Source organism: Zootoca vivipara, chromosome 15 (genome assembly GCF_965207765.1).
Source record: "Zootoca vivipara chromosome 15, rZooViv2.hap1.1, whole genome shotgun sequence".
In the NCBI taxonomy this organism is placed as follows: domain Eukaryota; kingdom Metazoa; phylum Chordata; class Lepidosauria; order Squamata; family Lacertidae; genus Zootoca; species Zootoca vivipara.
Window position 1 is genome coordinate 22,715,046 of NC_142598.1, and position 19,310 is coordinate 22,734,355.

The 19,310-nt window shown below is 42.6% G+C and overlaps 1 protein-coding gene across 3 annotated transcripts in view; it reads left to right on the forward strand.

Annotated features, from left to right (window-relative positions):
* Positions 1-80: 80 nt before the first annotated feature.
* GAK (cyclin G associated kinase) overlaps positions 81-19,310 on the forward strand; it is a 77,858-nt gene continuing 58,628 nt past the window's right edge. For 2 of the 3 annotated variants that reach the window (XM_035097131.3, XM_088658758.1), the window contains exons 1-2: positions 81-431; positions 18,856-18,917. In XM_035097131.3, the coding sequence (XP_034953022.1) occupies positions 290-431; positions 18,856-18,917 (204 nt within the window). In that variant the 5' untranslated portion in view covers positions 81-289. Of the gene's footprint in view, positions 432-603; positions 684-18,855; positions 18,918-19,310 lie in introns of all 3 variants that reach the window. The other variant, XM_088658759.1, reaches the window with a different exon arrangement.

Here is a 19,310-nt window from a genome sequence, read left to right on the forward strand (position 1 = left end):
AGGCGGGGAAATCGCTCCTCGAGCTGCGGGGCGGAGCTAGGAGGCGAAGGTAGGCGGGGCGAGCGCATTGGCCCCTCCTCCTCCTCCTCCGAGCGTCGTTGGCGGAAACGGGTTTCGGCGATGGGCTGAGGGAGAGGAGGGAGGAAGCGGGTGTGTGGGGGTGGTGGGGAGTACGGTGGCCGCGGAGGGTCAGAATTGGTGCTTGTGAAGCGGCAGGAGCGGGAGCGGCCGAAGGGACCGGCCTGGCGATCTGCTTCGTCCCCGGCTGCTGCGCCTGGCGGAGTTGGCCATGTCGCTGCTGCAGTCGGCGCTGGAGTTCCTGGCTGGGCCCGGCTCCTTGGGGGCCGCCAGCCGGGACCAGAACGACTTCGTGGGGCAGGTGGTGGAGATGGGCGAGATGAAGCTGCGGATCAAGAAGGTCATCGCCGAAGGTGGGCGGGCGAGGCGGTGCGGGGGAGCCCTTCGGGGGCTCAGGGAGGCGATCTTGGGGGCTGGGGGGCAGAGTGAAGCGCTGACCCCCCAGGTGCTTTCTCGGGATCCCCTTCCCCTCTTCAACAGCCTCTTCCTCTTCTCTCTCTTCCCCTCTCATTTTATTCATTGCAGTGAACGCCTTAGAAATACCAAACCTAAGGCAGGAAATCGGTGAAAAACAAGCAAGCCCATAAAATCAATAGTTTTAAGAAGTAAGGCAACTACCACACCTGCTTTGTTACCTTTCTCTTCCTGTTTTTTCTTAGTAAATTAGTAATAATAACAATAATAATGATAATATCAGGCACTGTACAGCAGTGGAGAACAAAACAGGCCATAGCTGCCAAGTTATCCCTTTTTTACAGGGATTTTCCCTTATGCTGAATAGGCTTCCTCGCGAGAAAAGGGAAAACTTGGCAGCTATGAAACAGGCCCTCCCAGTAGGCTGCGAATCGAAAGTTTGGCAGGAATGGAAAGTAAAAGGGAAGGAGGGTCTTGCAGGTGCGGGAAGCTAGGGCTGGTAATCGCCACTCACAAAAGCTCCAACATTCAGTGGCCGAAACTCTTCCTAGCAGGGACATAAAATGGTGGGCACAGAGTCTCATCCGGCTAGGATCAGGGCCGAGTAAAGAAGGTAGCAATTTTCTATCAGTTGTTTGGTGTCAACATATAACAACTTAATTCCTTTACAACGTAATTATAACAGCTTAATTCCCTTCTGGAATTCGACTTCCCATTTCCATTATTAAGGAGCTGTTACTGTTTTACAGAGCTCAGTAAAGGTTTGCTAACTTTTTTTTTCTGGCCCGCTGTCTCAAGGAGCTGTTTAAGGAGATCTGTACCTGGTGAAGCTTTTGCTGTATGGAGCTAAGCACTGGGGGAAATTTGGCTATTTGTGTGCTTCATGTTGCTGTTGAAGACAGACTGAATCATACCAACCAGGATAGTTATGCGGTAGATCCCCCACCCCCGTTGAACGGTTGTGGGTAAAGTGAAGAGAGGGCCCTAGACAACAACAACAACAATTTTTTTTATTTGTACCTCGCCCATCCGGCTGGGTTTCCCCAGTCACTTTGGCCGGCTTCCAACAAAGATTAAAATACATTAAAATGTCACACATTAAAAACTTCCCTAAACAGGGCTGCTTTCAAATGTTTTCTAAATGTCAGGTAGTTGTTTATCTCTTTGACATCTGATGGGAGGGCATTCCACAGGGTGGGTGCCACTACCGAGAAGGCCCTCCCTCTGCCTGGTTCCCTGTAGCTTTGCTTCTTGCAGTGAGGGAACTGCCAGACGGCCCTCGCCGCTGGACCGCAGTGTCCGGGCTGAACGATGGGGGTGGAGACGCTCCTTCAGGTATACTGGGCCGAGGCCGTTTAGGGCTTTAAAGGTCAGCACCAACACTTTGAATTGTGCTCGGAAACGTATTGGAAGCCAATGTAGGTCTTTCAGGACCAGTGTTATATGGTCTCGGCGGCCGCTCCCCGTCACCAGTCTAGCTGCCGCATTCTGGATTAGTTGTAGTTTCCGGGTCACCTTCAAAAGTAGCCCCACGTAGAGTGCATTGCAGTAGTCCAAGCGGGAGATAACTAGAGCATGTACCACTCTGGTGAGACAGTCCGCCGGCAGGTAGGGTCTCAGCCTGCGTACCAGATGGAGCTGGTAGACAGCTGCCCTGGATACAGAACTGACCTGCATCTCCATGGACAGCTGTGAGTCCAAAATGACTCCCAGGCTGCGCACCTGGTCCTTCAGGGGCACAGTTACCCCATTCAGGACCAGGGAGATAGTGACTGGGTTTGGTTTAGCTTAGCTAACATAGAACATCACTGGTGCAATTTGGAGCTACCTTTATTTACAAGTCTCCATGTACAAGTGATGTCTTTGGGTTTGGAAGATACGACATTCAGAAGCTTTCGTGCAATATGCACACATGACAAGTGTCATGTCTACACGCCTGGAAGCTTCTGCATGCTGGGACTTCCAAACCCCAAAACATATAGCACACAAAGCATATGAGTAACTTTGACACGTATGTCAGATGCATGTGTTTCCCTACACCTATAGAGGGGCAAAAGCCGCCTCCTATGTTTGTGGTGACATAGAGAACATTATATCTGTGTCACCCCGTAGGTAGGATTGCTGTTTCTGTTTCAGCATTTGGTAGTAGCAACTGTGAACCTAGCTCTCTCTGAATCAGAGGTCTCCTGAATAATTAACTCAGTTTTGTGTTTGTCCCTGTGTAAATGTATATACAAGTTGGTTAGCTGTGGACTTCTTACCTGGAGGTAGTGGTTAGGTTGCAGAGTTGTCATAGTTTCCCGAAGTGCTTTTATTAATGTTGGGAAAAACTGGGTGTTTTGTTTCTTCCCACAAGCATGTTGGTTTTGATAGCGAATGCTGTGCAGCATGTTTGCATTGCAATTTCCTTCTGGATGACTGTGACATCATAAGTGACTCATGATACAACTCTTCTACCTGCCGTGCCATGTTCTGCCAGTTTTGAAGTTATAATTTTGCATTTTAAAGGCTTGGCTCTCGCTACTTAAATATGGCAGTGGTTACCCTCTACTAAAAAGTACGCAAGGAAGGTTGGCATCTTTCCCTGGTTCACGAATGCTTCTTTTTTTTTATTAAGTTTTCCAGAAACTCTCTGCTCTTTCTTCCCATTTGTGACACATCTGCCTCTTTCCTCCTGTCCTCTCCCGCTGCTTTTTTGCAAATAAAAAATAAAAAATGGCAAAGGTGATCCTCACCTCCATTATACCTGGAAGAGAACCTGTACTGTTACCTTTCTGCCAGCTTGAACAGAACAACCCGGCAAAGGATAATATGTGGTTGGAGCAAGCTTTAAATATCTGGGTAAACTCTATGGCGTAATCTGCGCTGCTGGTCAGGTTGCCTGCTTGTGCGTTTGGGCATAGATTTGTGAAGACAGCCCTGTAAAAGTGAACTGAGCCAAGTGTCTCGGACGGTTAAGCAGGAGAAATATCAGTTAACTATTAATGATGTTGAAGACGGCTGGTGCCACTTTGCAAGCATTATGGCGCAAACCATATATTGTGGCCTTCGCACAGCAGAAGCATTGCTCCTGGTCGAGTTGTAGGCATAGGCAACATGGGGTCTCTCTAGCTACATGTGACTAGATGCAGGTTCTCATTCTCATTTGTGTCAAAATATATCAAACCTGTTCAACAAGGATCCAGTGAGCATTCCAGTGCAGTCAGGGATATGCCTCCAGAAGTGCTTTTGAACACACATCTGCAGTGCCTGTAGAAGACGGTTCATTCATGTGACTATCTCTCACTCTGCTGGGGGTGATTTATGTTTCATAAGTTTGGCAGTTTGCAGTTTTGAAAGTCAGTTTTGCTTTTGTTGATAATAGGTATGTTTCCCGCTCCGAATTAGACTGGACTAAAGCAGAAGTGAACAAATAAAGAGTGGTGTCAGATTTCTAATCTGACATTGAAGTTCTTGATCTCTTGCCTTTGATTTTTAACTAGGACACTAAAAACTGAGATGCCCTTCTAATGTATATTTAAAGACATAACTGTATATGCCTTTATGATTCACAGAAAGGAAAGCGTGCCTTTATACTGCAGTCAGGCTAGTTCACATGATAGTCATATGTTAAGACATGCGCCTTTAGAATATTTTAGACTTTTTTTTGTAGGTATTTGTCCAGCTTTTGGGTCCCTTTTCCCTTTTCTTTTGCTTTTCTTGGAAAAGTTGCATAGCAATTCTATTAGAAGCTTTAGTCCTGTCCTGAGAAACCAGGCTTTACTACAGAAACAAACATAAATGGGAAATGTCAGTTTCATGATTCAGTGGCTTTTAGATTTCTGTTCCAGGGAACTCAGGGGTTATCTGGAAGTGTATGAGGGATTCATTGATGTGAAGATTCATAATGGTGAACAGTCTCTCCCTCCACTACTCATAGAATCATACGGTAGAATCATAGAATCATAGAGTTGGAAGAGACCACAAGGGCCATCCAGTCCAACCCCCTGCCAAGCAGGAAACATCATCAAAGCATTCCTGACACATGGCTGTCAAGCCTCTGCTAAAGACCTCCAAAGAAGGAGATTCCACTACACTCCTTGGCAGCAAATTCCACTGTCGAACAGCTCTTACTGTCAGGAAGTTCTTCCTAATGTTTAGGTGGAGTCTTCTTTCTTGTAGTTTGAATCCATTGCTCCGTGTCCACTTCTCTGGAACAGCAGAAAACAACCTTTCTCCCTCCTCTATATGGCATCCTTTAATATATTTGAACATGGCTGTCATATCACCCCTTAACCTTCTCTTCTCCAGGCTAAACATGCCCAGCTCCCTAAGCCATTCCTCATAAGGCATCGTTTCTAGGCCTTTGACCATTTTGGTTGCCCTCCTCTGGACACGTTCCAGCTTGTCAGTACCCTTCTTGAACTGTGGTGCCCAGAACTGGACACAGTCCTCCAGGTGAGGTCTGACCAGAGCAGAATACAGTGGTACTATTACTTCCCTTGATCTAGATGCTATACTCCTATTGATGCAGCCCAGAATTGCATTGGCTTTTTTAGCTGCTGCATCACACTGTTGACTCATGTCAAGACTCATGTCAAGACTCCTAGATCCTTTTCACATGTACTGCTGTCAAGCCAGGTGTCACCCATCCTGTATTTGTGCCTTTCATTTTTTTTTTTTTGCCCAAGTGTAGTACTTTACATTTCTCCCTGTTAAAATTCATCTTGTTTGCTTTGGCCCAGTTGTCTAATCTGTTAAGGTCATTTTGAAGTGTGATCCTATCCTCTGGGGTATTAGCCACCCCTCCCAATTTGGTGTCATCTGCAAACTTGATCATGATGCCCTCAAGTCCATCATCCAAGTCGTTTATAAATACGTTGAATAAGACTGGGCCCAAGACAAGATCTTACAGTGCAAAGCCACAGGTGTGTGTTGGGTGTAGCTTGTGGATGCCCTTTCAATTCATGCAGGTTTTTTATTGAAGTTCCATATGCTTGGCTGATTGCCCCACCAGAGCTGTGTATATGCCCCTTGGAACAAGAACAGACAGATGGCACCCTGGGGATTACCTGTTTACTTGCTCCGATTTCCACCCAAATTATGATAAAATGTTCGTTTACTGTTTCATTCATAACTTCTTTTCAGATTGTAAGAGATAAAGACACAAAAACACAGACTCGGTTTCGCAAAAGGCATCAGTCACACAAGATCGCTGCACAAGTTAGTGCGATTCCCAGGGTGTTTAGAAAACTCTTTTTATAATGGAAGGAAATGCCTAAATTTCTTAATAAAAAACGGCTTGGAACAAAGTGTTGTGTTGTGGCACCCAAAGCAAATGCAAAAATGTTATTTCAGGATCACCTTGCATTAAGCAGTGTAGACGCTTTCCCTGTGATAAAGCATTTTTGGGGGAATGTGTTGGGAATCATGCCACTTTGCACAGTTCTCTTTGTATTTTGTACAGCAGGTAAAGTCTGCATTTAACAATAGCATCACTTTAGGGATTGTAGGCAATTATGCAGATATGTCTGAGCACGTGCAACAGGTTGGGTGGCAGGTAGATGAGTGAAAAATAGACAATGGAGTGAAATGGTACTATCATCCTATAATACAGCTTATTCATTGTAAAAGTGGGCAGTTACCACCCTTTCTATAAGTGAAAAAGAAGGGTGTTACTGTGGGGAGGAACCGGGTTAGCTGAGAGCTCACTGATTTTCTTTAATAAAGGATTGAATGCAAAATACGGTATGGCTGGTGCAGCACCACATTTCTTGCAGTGTTTCGGTCTGTCTTAGTTTTTTGACAGGCTGTTTGAATGATCTCCCACATAGAAACTGCTTGCATCTGATAAGCTAGCACACGAGGGAGAGAGGTTTATGGTAGCTCTATCTCTGATATAATAATTTATTGAATGTAGGAAGCTTCACCTGTGTATTTAGATTCCTCTACCCGCGGAATAAAGTGAAAACGCCCAGGATTCTATGATTTTGTTGTGTGTCAGGTGTAGAGCCGTGCTAAAGTTATCGAAATACTGGTGAGTCATGAGCATAAAGGTTGGGTGTGAGTGTCGGCTTGTCAGTGTCACTCTTCCAGATGTGACGTGACAAGATAAGAAGATTGAAAGACATTACTTCTCCTGGCAGAGCTGTTTCGCAGCCAGAGGAATAACCATGCTTGCCATTTGGAAAATGGCTTATTTAGAGAAGTAGCCGACACGATCCTCTTAACATTGCAGTTAGGAAATCTTTAAAAAGTAGAATGCAAAATAATGGAGTGGGTTTTTTTTAAAAAAAATCCCTCCACAAACTTCTGTAATTCATGCAAGAGCTAGCACTCCAACTGAGTTGTCTCTGCAAAATAAAAAAATTCCTTCAGTAGCACCTTAAAGATCAACTAAGTTTTTATTTTGGTATGAGTTTTCGTGTGCATGCAATTTTTTTTTTTGCTTCGACTCAGACCAACACAGCTACCTACCTGTAACTAGAACTATGAGTTGTTTCTGGTTTGATATGTTGTTGTTGCTGGTTGTTTGTTTGTTGTTGTTAATTGAATTTATATACCGCTCTATACCCAGGGGTCTCAGGGCAGTTCACAGAATAAAATCAAGACATAAAACCACAAAATACTTAATAAAAACAAAACAGCAGCCCAATAGCCCCACAAAAAAACAAAACACATTTTAAAAGGGCATAAGATGTAAATCGGATCAACCAAAAGGAACCTTTTTGCCTGGTGCCTAAAGATGTATAATGAAGGCGCCAGGCAAATTTCCCTGGGGATAACATATGTTAAAATATTCCTTGGAAATAGGGGCTTGCCCGTTTTATAAAAGGGTGACATTTTAAAAATCGGCGATGGAGAATATAAAAATGTCTCACCCCTGCTAACTTTATGGTGAGTTGCTGTGGTAGTTATCATTGGGTTCCATTTTGGAAACTTCAGTTAGGCACAGCGCATATGTCTCCAACTTTTGAGCTAGCCACAGGTTTTGTCTCTTTACTTCCCAGGCTGCTCTTATGTTTTCAGATTCCGCCTCTCCACTTTCTCCACGACAACCATGGCCAGATTCCCTCTTAGCCATGGTTCTCATTAACCAGGGTTTGCAAACCACCTTCAAACTGTGCTCACCATGGAATGCTGGTTAATGTTAGTTAACCATTGGTAAGGTTGAGGCAGATGTAACTATTTAACCACAATGAATACTGTCACAGAAAGGAGAGGAATCAGGAGCGAGAAGGGTGCTTGTGTTCATTTGTCTCTAGATACATCTGCATTGTGGACAGGGTGGTGTTTTAAAACATTCCCTCAGGCTATGTGGGTTCACTGATACCAATGTGTTGGGGTTCCTGAGAAGCGTCTGTGGTCTGCTATGTCTCTGACTGGCAATTTGTGTCAAGCTGTTTGACTAGCTATCTTACTGATGACTTCTGAAAAGTCATTGCCGCTTTCCATCTCCAGATCTTTTAGAGGATGCGGGTAGCGCTGTGGGTTTAACCACAGAGCCTAGGGCTTGCCGATCAGAAGGTTGGCGATTCGAATCCCCGCGACGGGGTGAGCTCCCGTTCTTCGGTCCCAGCTCCTGCCAACCTAGCAGTTTGAAAGCACGTCAAAGTGCTTTCAGTGGGAAGGTAAACGGCATTTCAGCGGGAAGGTAAACGGCATTTCAGCGGGAAGGTAAACGGCATTTCCGTGTGCTGCTCTGGTTCGCCAGAAGCGTCTTTGTCATACTGGCCACATGACCTGGAAGCTGTACGCCAGCTCCCTCGGCCAATAACATGAGATGAGCGCCGCAACCCCAGAGTCGGTCACAACTGGACCTAATGGTCAGGGGTCCCTTTATGAAATGTTGATTCTTTCATGTAGCTGTAATTGCCTTCCACTAAGTCTTGGAAAGCTCTGGACAAAAATTTAGAGGAGGAAATTGGTAGGAAAGGGCATTGAACTGAGTAGGAAGCAAAGGCTACAACAGAGGTTGGAGACCTGTGGCTTTTCAGATGTTCCTGAACTACAAATCTCAACTCCCACCATTCCTGACCATTGGCCATGTTGTCTGGGACTGATAGGAGTTTGTTGACACTATTATTATTATTATTATTATTATTATTATTATTATTATTATTATTCCATTCTTTGTTGACACTATTATTATTATTATTATTATTATTATTATTATTATTATTATTATTCCATTCTTCATCTGAAGATCATAGGACCAAAAGTTTTCCCTACTTTAACTTTAAACATATCTCTTCTTTGAGTCCTCCTTCAAGCATTTCCATCACAAATTCCCAAGATTCTTTGGAGAAAATATATTATTATTAAAGTGTTGTAACACTCCCCATATACACAGATGAGTTGTTAACCTGGTTATACTCTTAGAAACTTAGATCTGACTGCTGCTGTGAGAATCTAGTAATTTTTCAAAGTTCTAAGAACTTTTGTTGCACCTTATCTCAGAAATCCTGAAGCTTTACCAAGTACCTGGTGTTTACATTGCAAGTGGATATTTTTCCAATCTTAAAAGAGAAAAGGCAGGAAGTTGACTGGTAGAGAATTTTTTAAGGCGCTGTTCAGGAGGAGGGAATTGATTCTTGATATGCAAATGCCCTAGTGGGCCAGGCTGCAAAAGGATGTGACTCGGACAGTAAGGTGTGTCAGGAACACAGCAATTAGTGAAGTATGCCTAAATGATAGTGAATTTCATCCTTCCGGTGATGTATAAGATGTCAAGGAACTACAATGGGAGACACAGCAAAGTGGATTACAATAGCAAGCCAGTGTGCCATAGAAATCTAGACCTTAATATGCTCTCTGGAATCTTTGGTTTGTTAGCAAGTGCTGGAGAATCCTCCTTTTCTGCCTGTCAAAGTCCGTTGAAGCATCAAGTTTGCAGTGGTATGCAGCCAGATGCTTTTGGAAAGCTCACAAATGGGGCAATTGCTATCCACTGTTGCTTTTTTTAAACTGCCTCTAATGTCCAGAGCTACACATTTCTCATCCTATAGCCTCCAATTAACAGTCATGGTGGATATGTCTGTCAAAGGCTTGTCTTTGTGAATTTGTATAATTTTTTAAACTTTTTTTTTTTTGAAAATTTAATTCTATGCTAATGGTAGTTAGCAAATATTGTGGGTATAATTTCCACAAGCTAGTTACGAGTTGTGTAAAATAGATTTTAGGATCAACAAATATTCACAACTTTCTTTTTTAAAAAATTCTAGCATTATATGAAGTAGAGAATTCAGATTGCGCTAACCATTTAGGAGCAGTTAAACTTGACAAAAAGCCCACAGTCTCTGCAGAATGTGTCTTTTTTTTATTTGTGTATGTCTGGGACTTTTTGAAATTTGTACACTATTATGGCTTCTTTTACGGTACCCTAGAATCTTTGAGCTGTGATGCCCTCTCTACAATAGAGAATCTTTACAATAGCAGTATGAATCTTTCTGTATCTGCATCCTAGCCCAATAGATACTTGGGAAAGGAATTGGAATAATTCATTGGGGAGGAAGTTGCTGGCACAATAATTTAAATAGCATAGACCCCACATTGCAGTGTTATTGGTGTTGGCTTGTTGCATTAAACCGAACTTGAATGCTTGCTTGAATAAGAAGTATTAGTTTAAACTGTTTTACCTAAGCCTCTTTATATCTCCACATTCTTCAGTTTTAAGCTTCTTGGCATACTAAAAAATTGTTGGAATCTGAAGTGCCTTTGAATAACAGTGAGGAATAATGTAGTTTCTACATTATGAATTTCTAACACTGTCCTCTGTTTACGTGAATGTTAGGGGGACCAGAAAATTTGTCTTGCGGTGACGGCATAAAATGCAGAGGAGAAGCCATTAAAACAATGCTGTTCAGCAAGTGGATTTAAGGATATGTATGAAGTAACCTCCGAGCTGTTCTGAGCCCTGTTCAAGTAGCTTCTTTTTTCCGTGAGAATAATTCGTATTGTTTTGGAAAAAATAAATAAATTCTCCCACCCACCCACTTCCCAAAATTCCTGGGAAGATACACAATAGTAGTTTTAAGTAGCTTCTGATCTAACTGATTCTTAGCTGCCTGCTTTCCTTTTTGCGTGGCAGGTAGTGAAATGGAAAATAAACAAAAACTATTAAACTGTTCAGCCATTCGCAAGGGTGGTTTTTATGGAGGGCGTATAAAAATACCAAGCGGCAAGACAGTCTTAAGCAGAGGAGTCAATTATAAAGCTCACTGCAGTCTTGTCAAATTGGCCGGCTTCAAGCTGTAGAGCTTTTGTATGGAATGAAACAGTAGTGATTCTGAACACAAGACAACTTTCAGTATCCTTTGGCACGAATTGTTTAAGGGCTTTGTATGAGAAGAGGAAGGACACTTGCATGCGGTTAACATTCCCACTTAATGATTAGCAGCCTTGGAAGTTCCATGGTAGTAAATAATCCTGTGTTCATTCTCAGGATTTTGGCATTTTATTTTAAGGTGTTTCAAGGAGTGAAATTATAATTTCTCTGATACAAGGGGGGAAATGCCAACAGTGGGTGTTTAGATTTAGATGCTTAGAGAGGTTTTGTTCCCTGAGAAATAATTTATGCCCAGATCATAAACGTCTCTGGATTCTAGCTAGACACAAGGGGACACTTTTAAACTAGACAGAGCTTCTTTCTCACATCTGTTTTCAAGTCTTAAGATGGGTAACAGTTTCATCTCATTCATTTTTATAACACTTCTGAGAGAGAGAGAGAGAGAGAGAGAGCTTACATATGGAAATGGTGTTGAATTGATTATTGTGACTACATTTTCCTTGCTTCTGTAACCTTGCAACAATCTAGTTTTCTGTGTTTTTGGCTTGGTGCCTGGATGCTAAACCATAAATGCATACAAATGTACTCATTTTTTTCTAGGTTCTTGCCCCTGTCCATTGCATTAATAGCTATGTAAAGGTCTTAAGTTTATTCTCACTTCCAGTTTCCTGTGAATGCCAGGATCGCCCCTGCTTTTTAACTCCTTCCTGTTAACCAATGGGAGCAACAAATTAGGGGTTGCATCCAAACTGGAGAGCATGGTTTGTTTTACTCCAAACAAACCATGATTAGCTTGAGAACAAACCCTTAATTTAACACAGGGGTCGGCAACCCAAGGCCCATGGGCCACAAGCAGCCCATGTGGGATCACACTTCAAAATGACTTTAACAGATTAGAGAACTGGGCCAAAGCAAACAAGATGAATTTTAACAGGGAGAAATGTAAAGTACTACCCTTGGACAAAAATAAAAAATAAATAAAATGAAAGGCACAAATACAGGATGGGTGACACCTGGCTTGAGAGCAGTACATGTGAAAAGGATCTAGGAGTCTTGGTAGACCACAAACTTGACATGAGTCAACAGTGTGATGTAGCAGCTAAAAAAGCCCATGCAGTTCTGGGCTGCATCAATAGGAGTATAGCATCTAGATCAGGCACCCCCAAACTTCGGCCCTCCAGATGTTTTGGGCTACAATTCCCATAATCCCTGACCACTGGTCCTGTTAGCTAGGGATCATGGGAGTTGTAGGCCAAAACATCTGGAGGGCTGCAGTTTGGGGGTGCCTGATCTAGATCAAGGGAAGTAATAGTACCACTGTATTTTGCTCTGGTCAGACCTCACCTGGAGGACTGTGTCCAGTTCTGGGCACCACAGTTCAAGAAGGATACTGACAAGCTGGAACGTGTCCAGAGGAGGGCAACCAAAATGGTCAAAGGCCTGGAAACGATGCCTTATGAGGAATGGCTTAGGGAGCTGGGCATGTTTAGCCTGGAGAAGAGAAGGTTAAGGGGTGATATGATAGCCATGTTCAAATATATAAAAGGATGCCATATAGAGGAGGGAGAAAGATTGTTTTCTGCTGCTCCAGAGAAGCGGACACGGAGCAATGGATTCAAGCTACAAGAAAGAAGATTCCACCTAAACATTAGGAAGAACTTCCTTGACAGTAAGAGCTGTTCGGCAGTGGAATTTGCTGCCAAGGAGTGTGGTGGAGTCTCCTTCTTTGGAGGTCTTTAAGCAGAGGCTTGACAGGCATATGTCAAGAATACTTTGATGGTGTTTCCTGCTTGGCAGGGGGTTGGACTGGATGGCCCTTGTGGTCTCTTCCAACTCTATGATTCTATGATTCTATGCTAGTCCTGTATCAGACTGCAAGCTGCCTTAACTCCTTGAGCCAAAATTACAGTATGTGTGTATAAAACCTGAAAACCATCTCACTAGAACACCTCATATAAACTAAATCCAAAGGTAGTTTGGATTCTTTAGTTTTAAATCTAGAGTTGTTATATTAGCCTGATTAAGGCACAACATTGCTATAGACTTTCTGTCCTGGTTTGTTTACCGTATTTATTTGACGGCTTTAAAACCCCGGCTGTTCAGTACAATTCCCAGACTGGCTTTGTATGAGAGAGTGATACGGGCTCCTCCTCGGTTTTGGGTAGGTGTTAGAATGTCACAGAGCTACATTTTTTGAGGCTATTTGTGCCAGGTTTGTGCACTCTCTTAAATGCAAGTTTTGGCATCGTCTTTGTAAAGCTGTGGTTTAGCTGGTTTACGCCGAATGGCATGGTTTTATCAAGGCCAGAGGGCTGAAGCACTGTACAGTGGAACATCGGTTTATGAACACCTCGGTTTATGAATTTTCGGTTTACGAACGCTGCGGACCCATCTGGAACGGATTAATTCACTTTCCATTACTTTCAATGGGAAAGTTCGCTTCAGTTTATGAACGCTTCAGTTTATGAACAGACTTCCAGAACCAATTACACCCATGCTTCGGGTTAAGTACGCTTCAGGTTGAGTACTCCGCGGACCCGTCTGGAACGGATTAATCCATTTTCCATTACTTTCAATGGGAAAGTTCGCTTCAGTTTATGAACAGATTTCCGGAACCAATTGTGTTCATAAACCGAGGTACCACTGTATTGGTTGGTGATGTTTGTTCTTCTCCTGTCTGCTCAGGAAGCCCAGAAGCATTATGAAAATTACTAAGGCTGTATAAGCCCTATACCCTTCAAAGCACATTCTTTCCCTCAAAGAATTCTGGGAACTGTAGTTTACATCTCACAGAGTTAGAATTCCCAGCATCCCTTTAACTCCAGTGCCCAGAATTCTTTGAGGGCGAAATTGTGCTTTGAAGGTGTATTGTGGGCACAGCCTAAGGACAGGGGTGCCCAAACTTTTTTCAAAGAGGGCCAGATTTGATGAAGTGAACATGTGTGAGGGCCGACCAAAGTTGCTTAGCTTTTTTTAGGATTGAAGTTGTTGATTTCGGACGGTGGGTGTAAGATGCTCACATTAGTAGTCATAGGACCTTTGTTTTGTGATGCGTCCTCTGGAGGATGTTCTCTCTGGTTGAAACCTAGTTCCTCCTCATCTAGATATCTCATTTTAGTCCAAAAGCAACCTCTTGGCCAACCTTCCTTCAAATGTACAAAGGCGGTGATAGTGCTCAACTCGCAGGATTGTGGGGGGTAGGGCTGAGCAATACCTGGCTTTCAACATTGCATTATATCACCAGCTAAACATCGCAATGTTTGAAATAAGGATGGAACTATGTAGAGGCATTGGCTTGCTTCATGGTTTTCCCCACATTGTGATTTTTGCTTAGCCCCAGGGTGGGGGGAAAATCAGTAATTAAAAAAAAATCCAAAAAAAATTCGGATTATTATTTATTTAAATCAGATTTTTTAAAATTAAAATCAGATTTTTTATTTATTTAAATTGGATTAGTAAAATAAAATGCTTTTGGAGGAGAAAATCTTCCTACAGATCTATTTAAGTTACATTAGAGTCCAAAGGATTTGTTTTATGTTTTTCATGTGTGCTGAAGTTTCTTTAAAAATTTTTTTAACCACATCAGTTAACAAACATGGATACATATGCTATAATGTTTTTGTTTTTGTGAAATAAATTGTTTAAATTGTTGTTAAGGAAATGATTATTTTTTCCCCTTCCAATATGGTAAAGCAGAAAAGTTGTCCGAATATAAACAGTTAACTTATTAAAACCTCTCAATGATTTCATAATCATCTGTCTATGTATTTCTAATAGCATAATCAAATCAGCAATTTTTGATATAACTGTAAAAACTACTCTGAAAATTTATTATTCCAGAAATGAAACCTTCATCTGGTTGAAAATGTTAAGATTATACCAGCAAGAATGAGTCTTTCTGTAAAAAAATGATTTAAATCAAGTCATACTGCCTAGTGATTTAAATCAATTTGATAAACCCACCCTGCTTAGCCCACAAACACAGATCATGATTCGCGATATATTGCCAGGTCAGAAATTATGAAACTGAGATCACGATATGGATTTCAAACTGGTTTTGCGTGGTGGGCAGGGAAAGCCTGTTTAACTTTTGTGCCAACCTCTGAACTATTGTTTCTAGAAGGTTGAAGCAGGGCATGTTTTAGCTAAAATGGTGTTGGTGGGGAGTTGAAGTCAGGTGGACCTTGTAAGATTTCAGTCAGTAATAACCCCCCGCACATTTTCACTAATAATTCAAGCCTTCTTTGACAATTAATTCAACATAGTTCTTCTATTCCATTTATGGGAATTTAATGCTTAGCAAAACCCCACTCCCCCTTATATATACACACACAGAGTATGGCGGTTATATTTCTTAAGGCAGTGGAAGTATCAAGAGAACAGATCTTTCTTCCTTCTTCCAGCCTTAAGTTATTTATTGTTGTGATGTGGCAGGTTTTTGATTTATTTCCAGGCCCGGACTTCCTGTGCTCCTGAGGCATTAGGGACTTCATGCCGTGAATTTTTTTGTAGGGTTTTTGCCCATGATCTGTTGAAACACCAGCCAAACTGCGAGCAAGCTTTAACAAACAGAGGACATAGATCGTGAGAGGACATATATTCTACATAATATCTGGGTTTCGTCCTAGCCAGGGCTGGTATCACCATGAAGCACACATTTCTACAAAATGAATAAATAAACATTGAGGGACCCTGAGACAGAAACTAGAGAAAAGCAAAATAAATAATATCTAAATATCTAACCTGACATTTAGAAAATACCTAAAGGCAGCCCTGTTTAGGGAAGTTTTTAGTCTGTGATATTTTAATGTATTTTGATGTGTATTGGAAGCCGCCCAGAGTGGCGGAGGAGACCCGGCCAGATGGGCGGGGTATAAATAATAAATTATTATTATTATTATTATTAAATTATTATTATTACTAAAAATCTTAAGTTATAGAAGATAAAAGAATCTTAAAAGAATGTGTTAAGCCAGGCATAGCCAAACGTGGTCCTCCAGCTGTTTTGGGACTACAATTCCAATCATCCCGGACCACTGGTCCTGTTAGCTAGGGATGATGGGAGTTGTAGTCCCAAAACAGCTGGAGGGCCAAGTTTGGCCATGCCTGTGTTAAGCAAATGTTAAGACAACAGTAAACTAAAAAAAATTGGCCACCACAGTTTAGGTTGACTGCAGCATCTTCAGTAATTGCCTAAAAACAATTAACAAAATCTATTCTAGTTGAAGACTGTGCCATCTGTGAGAGTTTGAAGCTTCCTTTATTTGTGTTTGGGGTTGGTGCACAATAAACCAGCCTAAAACACATCAGGATTCCAGGAAGAGACAGCTGGAGATGCAAATGAAGCAGGGATAAGATGCAATTTTGCAAATAAACTTTTGACTGTGACTTAGTTGAACCTATGACTCAGCCAGGGAGTGTTTCCTGTTAACAGGGAACGTATTTTTGTTCAGAGCTCGTGTTGTGCAATCACCCACTCAACAGTCTGAGAGTACAAATCATGTGCTTATGATAGCAAATTACAAGACCTGGGCCCAGTTAATCATGTTCTTGAATCCTTTCTCAAATCATAGCCTCCTAGGTCAGTGAGTGATGTGCTTTTAAAGGGCAGGTTGTCAGCATTCAGTTGTAAAATAGTCCCACTTAAGGTTTTTGTCAAGCGTGCCACAAATCAAGCTCTAGCTAGAAGAGAAGCTTGGCTCTCTAGTGTGTGCTGCAGTATGCATTCCCAGGGACCGTTTAGTATTGCCCAGTGGCATAGCGTGGGTTTCCAGCGTCCGGGGTCATGCGGAGTGGGGTGGGAGGGAAACGGACAGAGTACACATACACATTCAGTTGCCTAACGGCGTCTGCGTCACCCAGGAGATCCCAGCCGTAGAGATAAGAAATGAAGAGCCGTTCCGTTGTCTGGAGAGGTCACTTCCTGGTTCACATGGAGAAGCCGTTGTCAGTGGAACCCAGTGATGGAAGCACACAGCTGTATTGCGGCAGCACTGGGTGTTGAAATTTTGCACCCCTAAGAATATTGTGCTTCTCCACTGGTATTGCCTGCATTGCAAGAGGGAGATGCAGGCAGGAGGACTTTCTGGTTACCATCTAGGAGTGTCTTGCACACTTGCTGAATGTGGCAGCTTAGCCGCTGGCTGATTACTGTATTCATGCTTCAAAGCAGGGGCAAAGAATCATGGCTCAGCAGTAACTTGTGTGTTCTTCTTCTTCTTCTTCTTCTTCTTCTTCTTCTTCTTCTTCTTCTTCTTCTTCTTCTTCTTCTTCTTCTTGTTGTTGTTGTTGTTGTTGTTGTTGTTGTTGTTGTTGTTGTTGTTGTTGTTAGAAATGTTCCAAGACTATAACATATAGTGTAAAAGAAGAGCAGAGCAATACAAGTACCGTCGTATCTTGGAAGTCAAACAGAATCCGTTCTGGAAGTCAGTTCGACTTCCAGAACGTTTGGAAACCAAAGCGCGGCTTCTGATTGTCTGCAGGAAGCTCCTGCAGCCAATCGGAAGCCCCATCGGCTTCCAAAAGAAACCATTTGAAAACCGCAACACTCACTTCCAGGTTTCAATCGTTCGGGAGCCGAAATGTTCGGCAGCTAAGCCGTTTGAGATCCAAAGTACGACTGTATATTACAGTGGACGCTCGGGTTGCGAACCTGATCCGTGTGGGAGGCGCATTCGCAACCCACAGTGTTTGCAACCTGTGTTTGTGCATCCGCGGGTCGTGATTTGATGCTTCTGTGCATGCGCAAAGCATGATTTAGTGTTTTTGCGCATGCGCGCGCACCGAAACCCGGAAGTAACCCGTTCTGGTACTTCCGGGTTCAGCGTGTCCATAACCCGAAAAGACGCAACCTGAAGTGGCTGTAACCCGAGATATGACTGTATATCTAATCTGTAAGCGAATTTGGATCGCATACTTAAACATCAGCCTTAATAAACCACAATTAATATCTCTCTTGGTACAGTTATGAGCCTAAATGAATTCATATTAATTCTGATTTGCCTACTTTCTTGGTCTATAAACTCTGAGATACATACTCACTCTCGTTATATCTATCTATCTATCTATCTATCTATCTCCACAGCTTCTATCTTTATTTTTTGAAATATATGACATTTCTTCAGCTCTTTATAATCTTTTGATTCAGGAGGTATCCTGCAGTGTTAATACAAGAAATGCAGCGTTTAGGCTGTTCTTCCTTTCTGACATCCAGTGTGGTGCTGGGGTCGGCAACCTTTTTCAGCCGTGGGCCGGCCCACCGTCCCTCAGATCATGTGGTGGGCCGGATATATTTTGAAAAATAAAATTGAACAAATTCCTATGCCCCACAAATAACCCAGAGATGCATTTTAAATAGAAGGACACATTCTACATATGTAAAAATACGCTGATTCCCGGACCGTCCGTGGGCCGGATTTAGGAGGTGTTTGGGCCGGATCCGGCCCCCGGGCCGTAGGTTGCCTACCCCTGGGTTAGAGTGTTGTACTAGCAAAGGCATCCCCAAACTTCTGCCCTCCAGATGTTTTGGACTACAATTCCCATCATCCCTGACCACTGGTCCTGTTAGCTAGGGATCGTGGGAGTTGTAGGCCGAAGCATGTGGAGGGCCGCAGTTTGGGGATGCCTGGACTAGCACCTTGGGAGACCAGAGTTCAAATCCCCAGTTGCCTATGAAGCTAACTGCCTCTCAGCCTAGCCTACCTTGTAGGGTTGTTGTGGGGATTAAATGAGGAGGGGGGAAGCGAACCATATACGCTTCCTTGAGCTCCTTAAAGAAAAAGATGGAATGTAAATGCAAAAAACAACAAATGAATAGAAAAGAATTTGTACTCCTGCTGAATCTGTACTCTCCTGCTGGTTCCTCTTTAATTCAATTCCTAGGTATGAACAATGCAAGCTTTAATGCTGGTGTGTTTGTTTGTTTGTATTGCTTGTCTTGAATTAAAGGTGTTGTCTTGCACGTGTTCCAGCCCCTTCTGGCACAATGTACCCTGCTTCCTCACCTGGGTGATCACTCCGTGTTTGTGTTAGATTGCCTTAATTTACTAGAAACATTTAAATTTCACCACCATCTCTCGATTTTTCTCTCTCCTTAGGTGGCTTTGCTTTTGTATATGAAGCTCAGGATGTTGGAAGTGGCAAAGATTATGCTTTAAAGGTAAATATCCTCAGTTTCTTGGGACTCAACGCATGTCTTTACATTGTTGACATGGTTAACAGTAAGGCAGCAAACGTGAAAATATCCGTAGCTTATAATGAATCCATTCGGAAGCCATGTACAGTGGTATCTTGGTTCTCAAACTTAATCCGTTCCGGAAGTCCGTTCCAAAACCAAAGTGTTTCGAAACCAAGGCAGGCTTTCCCATAGAAAGTAATGCAATAGGGATTAATCCGTTCCAGACTATTAAAAATAACCCCTAAAACAGCAATTTGACATCAGTTTTACTGTCTAATGAGACCATTGATCCATAAAATGAGAGCAATAAACAATGTACTGCAGTCACACAATCAATCAATCAGTAGCTGAAGTGGGTTCCATACAGTCACAAAA